This window comes from Myotis brandtii, unplaced genomic scaffold (assembly GCF_000412655.1).
Source record: "Myotis brandtii unplaced genomic scaffold, ASM41265v1 scaffold185, whole genome shotgun sequence".
NCBI lineage: Eukaryota > Metazoa > Chordata > Mammalia > Chiroptera > Vespertilionidae > Myotis > Myotis brandtii.
Genome location: NW_005356870.1, coordinates 9254901 through 9266046, shown reverse-complemented (window position 1 = coordinate 9266046; position 11146 = coordinate 9254901). Strand labels below are relative to the sequence as shown.

Here is an 11146-nt window from a genome sequence, read left to right as displayed (position 1 = left end):
TATATTTAAAAAGCACATTGAGGATTCTCCCCCCTCTTCCCCCCTCTCCTCCCCTTCTTCTTCTTCTCTAAAGTCAATGAGGACATATCCTTTGGTGAGGATTTTTTAAAGAGGCAATTATTATAGCCAAAAGGAGAGATGTATATGCAAATACATTGACGAAGGGCATGAGAACTATTAGCAGAATATATTTTCATTTACTTAAAGCTGCACTGAAGAGGACTATTTTTTTTTTTGTTATCCTCACCTGAGGGTAATTAAAAAAATTGACTTTAGAAAGAGAGAGAAAGGGAGAGGGAGAGAGAGAGAAAAAAAAACATCAATCAGGTGCCTCCCCTATGTCTCTGACAGGCTATGGAACCTGCACCCTAGGTATATGCCCTGATCAGGAATTGAACCCGAAACCTTTTGGTGTACGGGATGCTCCAACCAACTGAGCCACCGGCCAGAGCGAAGAGAACTATTCTGACTAACCTGATATTCTGTCAGAGTGAGGCAGAATGTGAATACATGTGCTTAATTAGAATGAAAGTCATCCAGTTATGTTCTTTTGTTTGGTATTCATTTTTGAGACTGTCAAGTAGAATTGCTTTTAGCTGCAGTTTGTTAAGACAACTAAGAAGGCGCGTCTGTGTCTCGCCTAAAAAGCAGCTCCGATGTCGTTCAGTAGCTCAGCAACATCAGGGTCAACTTCTCTGCTGCTTCTTAGCACTTTCCTCATGATTGTTGCCTCATGATCTCACAATGGCTGCTTCAGGCAGGAAAAAAGAAATAGGGAAGGGGTGGTGCCAAATCACTAAAGCTTACATCTCATTGGCTAAGTCTTGTCACATGGCTGTCTCTACCCACAAGGGACTCTGGGATATTGAGTGTCTGACTTCTCCACTCTCTATAGTACATGCAGGTATGAGAGGGTTAGAACCTTATTGTAGTTTCTGCCACAGAGAAGGCAAAACAGTGATTTCTCAAAAGCTGACTATTAGCTGCTTATACGTAAGGGGAGTAAGTACATCATTTAATAGGTTGGATTTCACAATAGACCTCATTGTTTTTTCTCTTTTACAACACGAACGTTTTTTGGTAATGATTACCTATTTCGTACTTATGTCAATTAAATGCTTTTAAGTCACTTTGTTGTTTGAACATAGAGATTAATATTTTGATCCCTTAAATGAATTAATTTTCAGGTTTAAAATAATACATTGAGAGAAAATGTTCTCAACTTTAGGTATGGCTTTTATATACTTAAAATGGGTTTAAAAAAAAGATTAATGTTTTATCAGTAGAGCATTTATAGTGGGTATTCTATTCCTACATTGTTAAGTTTTATACAAACTTAAACCAATAATTGATGACGTGAACAATTATTTCTCAACTATCTTGGTAAGGTCCAGGTTACTGTGGGTCACTGTTCATAGAGACAACTAGACAGTATGTTAATAGTGTGTGTTAGGAGCAATATGCAGGTCAGTGGGAAATAAAGAGCTGATTGCTCCTCAGGAAAATGAGACGGCAGATGACTGAATTTGGAAAGTGCTATGGAGCAGGTGAGTTTAGAATAGACTCTCTTTGGAGAATAAAGAGCAGTGTTAGCGCATGACCCACACCTTCCTCGCCCTGACCCACACCTTCCCCTCTCCCTGCCCTCACATTCTCAAGCGATAATCTACTCCTCTGCGTGTTATTTCCTAGCTGGAAACGTGTGACTCACCCCGGATTCCCTTGGTCCAGCTGGTCACTAATCCTCCTGTTTTGCCTCATGAACACATTTATGTTTTGCTGCCTGTTCTTACTGCCGCTGACCCCTGAGTGTCTCCTGCTGGGCTCCCTCCGGACCATCCCCCTTCAGAGTTTCTCCCACACGCCTCCCGTCTCCGGCTCAGCACTGTTCTGTGCCTCCTACCAGATGAAACCCTGAATGGCACACGTGCTCTCGCCCCCATGTATGCTGCCAGCCACTTCATCTTGCTGTAACACCAGGAGCACTGGCTCCCAGAGCCTCCAGGGCCTCCTGTACCTCTCTATGCCTGTGTATTTTCTGGCCTTCTCTGTCTGCCAAGTGTGCAAATGTCCGGTTCTGTGCCTCCTACCAGATGAAACCCTGAATGGCACGCATGCTCTCACCCCCATGTATGTATGCTGCCAGCCACTTCATCTTGCTGTAATACCAGGAGCACTGGCTCCCAGGGCCTCCAGGGCCTCCTGTACCTCTCTATGCCTTTGTATTTTCTGGCCTTCTCTGTCTGCCAGGTGTGCAAATGTCCATCCTGTCTGTAGAACCCCTTCTTGACAACCCCAGATCATCTGCGCCCTCCCCGGTCTGTGTACTCATTCTGCTCTCTCATTATCAAATCATATTGCCATTGTCGATGACCTATTTCTGTCTCTGCTGCCAAGAAGGTCCTTAAAAGCAAGGGCCACTTTGTTGAGGAAGACGTCAGGTAGACACTCGCTGGATGGAGTGTCATTTGGGCCATCGATTCTTAACTGGGCACTCCCTCTTACCAGAACACACATTGCCCAATAATTTGCACTTCAGTGCTTTGCTTTCGTGGAATATCCCAGAGTACACACCCACCATCTAAGGCTGAGAAAATACTGACCGGAAGGACTTGTGTAGAGATAGGTGTTTCTACTAAGGTTTGAAGATACATCGGTTCAAATTAAGGCAGAGAGAAGGGAAGCGGTCGTCTCTCCAGGATGCGGGTAGAAAGTTAGAGAACGCTCGCTCGCCCATTAGTTCATTACCTACATCTTATTCACCCACAAACATTCGTTTTCAAGGCGGTATCTCGTAGAAAGCACAGACCACCTAATGACTCACTCACATTCAGATAGGTGGATGTGTGCCAGTCCAACAGGAAGAGATTAATGCTAGGGAAAATCAATTCAGCGGAGATCCTCTTCTACACGCCTCCCTTGCTCCCCAGGACCCCAGGGAAGGTCTGCCCGACCATAGAGAACCATCATGGTAGATTCTGATAAACATTTGGTGAGTGAATGAGTAGATCAATGAGTCTACAAGACACCAGGCAACATTATTACTACATTCTGTGTTTAGTTGTGTGTTTCATGAAGCCAAGGCACTCTCCTGGTAGGTCTTGCCTCCAAGTCGATTTTAATATTTAGAAATCCAGGAAATTCAGTAAATGGCTTGTTTGGCCTTAGGATGGATGTGGCCTCAGCAGCTAGTATGTGACGATGGTTAGTCCATGTCTCTCAAAAATGGTGTTGAGTCTTGAGATGGGGATCTATATGCTTGAGTGACTTGAGCCTGAAAAAAATGGTTCTGTTTCTCATTGTCTGCTACTTTAAGAAGATGATAAATAAGATCATTAGGCTAGTTTTTAACTTTTATTAAATTGGAGGTTTCTGAGGAGAAAGAACAAAGATAGCAAGCAGTGTTATCCCGCTATTTTTCAAGTAAATATCTTTGATGCAGGACTTTTGTTTTGCTGTTGGAGGTTTCGGTTTCATTAGAATGAATCCTGGGAAGGTTGGCTGGGACACGATAGTGGTAATTAGATAATTATCTTGTTGAGAGACATCTGAATCTATGTAGAAGTTAGCGTTTAATTTAAAAGCTTCGGGTTAAATTGATCCTTTGAAATCAGAACATATCCTGTTAATAGGTATAATAGAATATTTTATGCCTTTAAATACAGCTTTTATTATCGAAGAGGTAATATGCTAATAAATGGAATGTAAGGGCAAAGTTTGGTTCACATTATGCTCATTTCCTATACATAATGAATCCTGTGGGATTTAAGGGAAACTGTTGTGTTTAGTAGTATGAAATACCCTATGTTCGAGCACTGGGGCTTTGAGCATCACCGGAGACTTTTGCATCATCTCTGATCTTCAGTTGAGTCAGGAGTGAGGATGGTGAGAAGGATGCTCAAATTGGGTCATCTGCTACCATGTGGTACACTTTTGTCCTTAAGGAGCTCAGTGTTTGGAGCGGAAGATTGAGGTCACAACTTGCTTTTCCAGTTCTAGGTAGAGTGCAGCTTGTTAGCTTATTGGCTCTTTTGTTACCATTTGAAGACATGTACTCTTAGAAGGATAATATGTCTGTTTTCTTTTCTCCTTAAATGTAAATCTATTCTGAGTATTCACACACAATAAAACTCATGTTATTTAGAATCCTGTCTAGATTCCCCAAGGAAGAAACACAGATTGACTATGTTTTCTCCATAGCTAAGTGTTAAATAAAGATTTTAAGTGCTCAGAATTCATTTTAACCATCTTTAAAAAAAATAATACTACTTTTTCATTTTGAATAGGTAATATTTACCCCATGGTTAAAAAGTATGAAAAATGCGTTAGAATGCCTTGTATCTGTCTGGTTCCCGTTCTCTTCTCTGGAAAAGCAAACATTGTTAGTACTTTTATGTGTATTATGCAATAGCTTTGTTATGCCTTTAAGAGAAGAAAATAAAATGTGGTCTTATATTCCCATCTTTATACAATAGGGCATATTATCTACATTGTTCCTTAGTATGCTTTTTTTCATTTACCACAAGAGTTCTTAGTTCTGTCACAGCTGTGGTGTTCCACTATATAAATGTACTGTAATTTTTTAACCAGTCCTCTACTTAGGGACATTTGGGTTGTTTCTTCGACCTTTTCTTTGCCAACAAGTCTGCAGTGAGAATCGCTCTATAGATGTCATTTCTCTCCCTTGTAGGATTCATAACTGGATAAATTCTGGCTTCCCAGCTATGAATCCAATAGTTTGTGCTAGGTGAGTCAGAGAAGGATTCTCACCCAGCTTTTATGTCTTCAAACATCAACTTGAGTAAATGAAATTATGCAGACAGACGTGACCAGAATCGTTTTAAATGCTTGGATGAGGTTCTCAGGTAGCATTTAGCGCTGCAGCTTGATGGACAGATCTGAGGATTTTGATCACTTCCCGAGACAGAGCAGTGTCGCGGGTTTTCAGGGCTGGACACTCAGGAGCTGATGCTGATGAATGGGCTTCCCCCACCCTGGAAATTCCAGTTCTTAGGCCACTCAGAAAGCCTGAGGGGAAAAGAGGCTGGTGTAAGGACAGCTTGGGTTTTACTGAAGCAGCCTCGTTCCCTCCCTTACTTCTCTAGCAAATACTTTCAATACAGTTGTAAGTTAAAATTTAAAAAAATCTTGATAATACAGTGGGGAAAAAAAGTAGTTCACCAAGGAGCCAAACATAAATACTTAACTATGGCCTGACTTTGGTATAGGAGGTAATTTGCAGGAAAATATAAAATTTGGTGCTATAAAGGTAGTCCCTGTATTCTGAACCTCAGTGCGAAAAACAATGTTTAATATGCTAATTTACATTTAATTAAATATATTTTCTTATGAAAAAACTTACTAAAACTTACCGTTGAATACTAAAATTCATCTGAAAGAGTAAGTAGATGAGAATACTAAAGAATGTTTTCTCTAAAACTGTTAATATGAAAGATTTACCACTCAGATTTTGTAAATAATTATAACCTTACAGTTTTTAAACTTTGATATTGTGTTAAAGTATAAAAAATTATTAGCATATAAAATTGTAGAAAGAAAATCAAACATTGTTAAGGATTCAAGAAATGATGAATTTAAAAGCAATGTATCAATAAGTAAATGAATATTTCAGTAAGTATTGGTAGGACATACAACAGTAATACCAACCAGGAGCATGAGCGTGGGCATATATCTACCTATGTTGCAGTAAATTCTGGGTGGTCAAAGAGTTAAAAGTGTTTATTGCTGTCCTGGTTTTTTTGTTGTTGTTTTGTGTAAAATATAAAAAACACTGTATGAAGTCGATGTTTATATGTAAGTTTATTGAAATGAGGAGTTCTCAGATAATGGGCTTTAAAGAGTTAAAAGTGTTTATTGCTGTCCTGGTTTTTTTTTTTGTTGTTTTGTTTTTGGTTTTGTGTAAAATATAAAAAACACTGTATGAAACCGATGTTTATATGTAAGTTTATTGAAATGAAGAGTTCTCAGACAATGGGCTTGAATGTATTAAAGTAACATCTTATCAAGGTTATTGCATACATATTTGTTTTAGTGATGAAATATATTACATTTCCACCCCATATTCCCTTTCCAAAATGTATGGGAATAGTAGAGACTTGACTTCGGAGACCTAGGTCCTGACCTTGAATTTGTCCCATAGAAGCTGCCTGTCTACACCTGGGCAAGGCCCTCATCTCTGAATATCACCTTCCCTACCAAGGGTGATGGGGAGAATGGAAAGAGAGGAAAGTGAGACCCTCTATGAACAGTAAAACATTATGTAATTATTATTATATTGTATAGGAAAAAGAAAAGTTCTAAGAACATTTTAGGAAATGATGAAATAAAGGAATACAAAGCTCAGATACTTTGACATAATTTAAAAATATTTAGATCTTTTTTCATTAATATAGTGACTTGATAAAGTTGTTCTTCCTTCAGGACTTTCATATTACGACTATTAACTCAGTTACTTTCTCCATCTGGGGAATTGGCAATTATTGACAGACAACGATTAATGATGACTAATAAAGAATCCTGGAGAAACACTTTCCCCCTCTTTTCTAGTAATTTGAAAACACAACAGATATTTCAGTCATATTAGAACTGAGAATTATCAAGCATGAGTACAGATACGAGTTGTTTAACTATGGAAAGCAGCCATAGAAAATGAATGCCTTTTTTTTTTTTTTCTGTTTTTGGCCATTGGTTCTTGGATCATGAATACTGAGGTTTCTTTGTTTATTTTCCTTCAAGAAATCACTGTAGTTTTCCTTCCCCTGAAAAATTAGAGAAAATAATTAGTTTATAAAATTGCCTTGGTTACCACAGAATGTGGACGCCACAGCAAATGCCTGTGAGAACAAGGAAACGTGGGTTTTTTACATTTTCTGGTAGCTTTTTATTTTTTTAGATTTAGATTTGTTTTGAGTGTTTGGCCTACTTGTCTCAAGAAGCTAAACAGCTTGTCTCCTGCTTTCCCAATCTGTTTGATACTTAAAGTGACTGAGACCTTTGGAATGGCTCCTAAACTGAACAGGTTTTCATTTAAAATAGAGAAGAGTAATTCCCAGGGCACCGTGGCACAGAAAGTGAGTAATCACCCGGCATGGCGAGTATTCACATGTGCTTTAAATAGGATATTTATAGCTATTACTACTAGTTGGAAGGGGAAAAACCAGCAAAACTTGTATTTGATAGAAAATGAAATAGTATAGTCAAGAGTCTAGTACTCTTAACAGTGAATTTGAAGATAAGGGACAAAATGTGAGTGGATTTTAAATGTACACAGTGATTCTTTAGAGACTAGGAAGTGACTCGTCTGCGGTATAAATCTTTGTAATGACCAGGCCAGCAGCAGGGAAAGGGTGGGGAGATTGTAAAAAATGTGTAGGGGGAGGGAAAGGCATTTAAAGTCCAATCATTTGTGTTTTTCTTTCAGCGTCTGTGACCAGAATATAGAGTCAGACTAACAGTGATAGTCAGGTTTCGGTACCAGTGTCCCTAGGAAATTAGAAGCTACGAAATCAACATGATTTTGCACACAATTTTCCTGTTTCTGGGTTGCTTCATGTAGATCACTTCTCTGCCCCATAGAGAGCTTTTAAAGTCACAATGAAAGCCATTGTCTGTGTTCATGAATTCCGAACATCTAGATATGCGATTCATTCCAGTTCTCATTCATATGCTTTCCTTATGTAAACACAACTTACATGCATTTCTGTGGCTTCTCGCGTTGTATCTGAATGAATATGGTGCTTCTTCTAGAAATCACAATCATCTATGTCACTACCTCTTACTAATTCCTTTTGCAGTTGAAAACGGCAGACAGAAGACTCCCAGGAGTTTATGCATCCAAACTCAGACGTCTCCAGATGTGCTCTCCTCTGAGAAGACACTCGAGTTGGCTCAGTATAAAACCAAATCGGAGAAGCAGAGTCGGTTCATCCTGCACCTTAAGCAGCTCGTTTCCTGCGGGAATGCCAAGTTTGAAGCATTAACCGTTGTGATTCAGCACCTACTGTCTGAGGTAAGGATATGTGCCCCCCAACCCCCGGCAGTCTTTTTCCCTAAAGTGGGGGACCAGGATGGCTGGGGGATGTGGGGGGAGAAGGGGAGCAGTGTTCGTGGGTTGTTTTGTGAATATCTTTATATTGATGATTGGTAAAACCAGATATAATTCATCCAATTATGCTTTTGCCACTCACTTGATGCCCGAGTCACTCTTTAGAAATTGGGGGCGAAACATTTCTTCTCTAGATAGTCTGGTAGACCAACAATCGATCGTGAAAAGATATTTGCCTGTGATACGCCTGTGCGCCTCCAGACTGTACAGTAAACCCTTGACTTTGTGGACCTTCATTTAACAGACTTTGGATCGAACAGACAAAATTTCCAGCCCGCATGTCATATGTGAAAATTAATACCGTGTTAATTTTTTAAAAATGTACCTTTATTTTTGAAGTATTAGAGATGTCCTTCCTTTTCCCCACATTGACCTGCTCCACCCTGCATCCAACTTCACCACATTATTGTCTGTGTCCATAGGTTATGCATATGTGCATATAAGTTCTTTGGTTAATCACTCCCTACCCACACACCCATCCTTGCCTTCCCTCTGAGATTCAACCTGTTAATTTTAAAATGCTTTTAACCAAGATTTGCTTATAATTAATTAACAGGTTTTTTATTGTTATTAATTCACTGTTATTATTATTTTTTAAATATATTTTTATTGATTTCAGAGAGGAAGGGAAAGGGAGAGAGAGATAGAAACATCAACGTTGAGAGAGAATCATCAATCGGCTGCCTCCTGCATGCCCCACACTGCAATCGAGCCCACAACCCAGGCATGTGTCCTGACCTAGAATCGAACCGTGACTGTGGTTCATAGGTCAATGCTCAACCACTGAGCAACACTGTCGGGCAATTCACTGTTATTTTTAAAAAACTTTAGCAAATAGGCCATATGTTGAAGAAAATACTGTAGTAATTTCACCAACATAAGTAAATATTACATATCTACAACTATAGTGTACATACTTAAATCCAGCAGTCACCACTCGAAAACAGTGTTCCGTGGATGATTAGCACATGATCAACCCCATCTTGAGGTAATTGGTTCTGTTGTCTCGTGGCTTGAATTTCTGCAGCAGTTTTTTTTGTTTTGTTTTGTTTTTTTAAATTGATTTCAGAGAGGAAGGAAGCGGGGGATAAAGAGATAGAAACATCAATGATAAGAGAGAATCATCAATCGGCTGCCTTGTGCACACCTCCTACTAGGAATGGAGCCTAAAACCCAGGCATATGCCCTACCAGAAATCAAACCATGGCCTCCTGGTTCATGAGTCCATGCTCAAACTGCCCCCCCCTCTTTATTAAGGTATTACATATGTGTCCTTATCCCCCCATTGTCCCCCCACACCCCACTACTCATGTCCTCGAGCCAGTTTTACCACAGGCTGGCTGAATGTTCCCACATGGGCCAAGTTGTGCCCCAGCTATGTACGTTTGTTTACTCTCCATGACTGGTGAATACACACATTTACTAGACTTAATTCAGTATAAATTTAAGGGTACAGTCTGGCCAGTGTGGCTAACTGGTTGAGCATTGACCTATGTGCTGGTTCAATTCCCAGTTAGGACACATGCCTGGGTTGCAGGTTCCATTCCCAGTCCAGTCTGGGCGAGGGCAGGAGGCAATCAATCGATGTGTCTCTCCCACATCGATGTTTCCCTTTCTCTCTCTTTCTCTCTCTCTCTCTCTCTCTCTCTCTCTCTCTCTCTCAAAATAAATAAATAAATAAATAATCAATAAAAAAACATTTTAAAAAAGTAATGGGCCTGGATGGAAGGCTGCATGTTGCTATGTGATAATGGACTTTCTACCATTATTTCAGATTGAATACCTGTCTTATGTCTTGGTGGTGGTGTAAGAAGGAAGGAAGGAAGGAAGGAAGGAAGGAAAGAAATTGATGCTAAAGCTGTTAAGAAATTTGACGATCGTCAGATGGCTAGTAAGAGGAGGAACAAGACTTGAACCACATCTAGGACACTTTGAACTGAAAATACCCTATGAATATCCCTATGTGCCTTTCCATCCTTTGTTCAAATGCCATTACTGGGCTACTACTGCCTTTCCCGCTAACAAACACATGTTCAGATCTTTCTTATAGTGGCATCCCATCACCACCTGCATTTAACTTACATTACATTTGGCAGGTTCCTTAGGCAGACGGCCAAGTTAAAATTGCAAATTAAACAGGTCAGGCAGTTCTGCGCTCCATGCCCCTCAGGAAGCAGGGGACCAGGAGTCAGCGCTTCCTTCAGCTGTATTCTCAGTCCCTAAACACCCCGTGGGCATGAACCTTCCACACTCTGTGTGATCCTGGTACTTAAAGATACTTTCTTCCCAGCCATGGCCGCCGGTGTGGCTCAGTGGATTGGGAATCATTCTGTGCACCGAAAGGTTGCCAGTTCGATTCCTGGTCAGGGCACATGTGCGGGCAGTAGGCTCAATTCCCAGTGGGAGGGGGTGCAGGAGGCAGCTGACTGATGTTTTGCTCTCACATTGATGTTTCTCCCTCTCTCCCCCTCTACCTTCCTTCCTCTCTCTCTAAAAATCCATTTAAAAATCTTAAAAAACAAACAAACATACTTTCTTCCCATATGACCTGGCTCCTAAACACAAGCCAAAGACACATTATTGGGTGTTCAGTTGGAGAAAGCAATTCCCACACTGGAGGATCCCCTCCCAGGACGGGGCACACTGAGAGATGCTTTGCCAGTCAAAGTAGGGCAAAATCTTAATGCGTTTTAGGGATACTTTTACAGTATGTGAATTTCATCGTATACCTAATGTAGGTCCTAGTGCCTATGTAATTGTGACTCCACCAAATTTCTAAAAATTCAGTCAAAACTCCCTCTTTTATGAAGACTTTCCTGATCCTTCTAGTTCTATATCTACCTACTGTCTGGGTTCCAGGTGCACTTCCATTTCTGTAGCTCTCTACCTTATAGGTAACCAGCTAGCACTTGTTTTTGCTTCTTTTTTAAAAAATATATTTTATTGATTTTAGAGAGGAAGGGAGAGGGAGAGAGAGATAGAAGCGTCAATGATGAGAGAGAATCATTGATTAGCTGCCTC

General features: G+C 40.2%; 1 protein-coding gene across 2 annotated transcripts in view; it reads left to right on the top strand.

Moving 5' to 3' along the window:
- MTUS1 (microtubule associated tumor suppressor 1) overlaps positions 1–11146 on the top strand; it is a 62936-nt gene that overhangs the window by 24294 nt on the left and 27496 nt on the right. For both annotated transcript variants that reach the window (XM_014537915.1, XM_014537916.1), the window contains exon 2: positions 7815–8029. In XM_014537915.1, coding sequence (XP_014393401.1) covers positions 7815–8029 — 215 coding nt within the window. The remainder of the gene's footprint in view (positions 1–7814; positions 8030–11146) is intronic.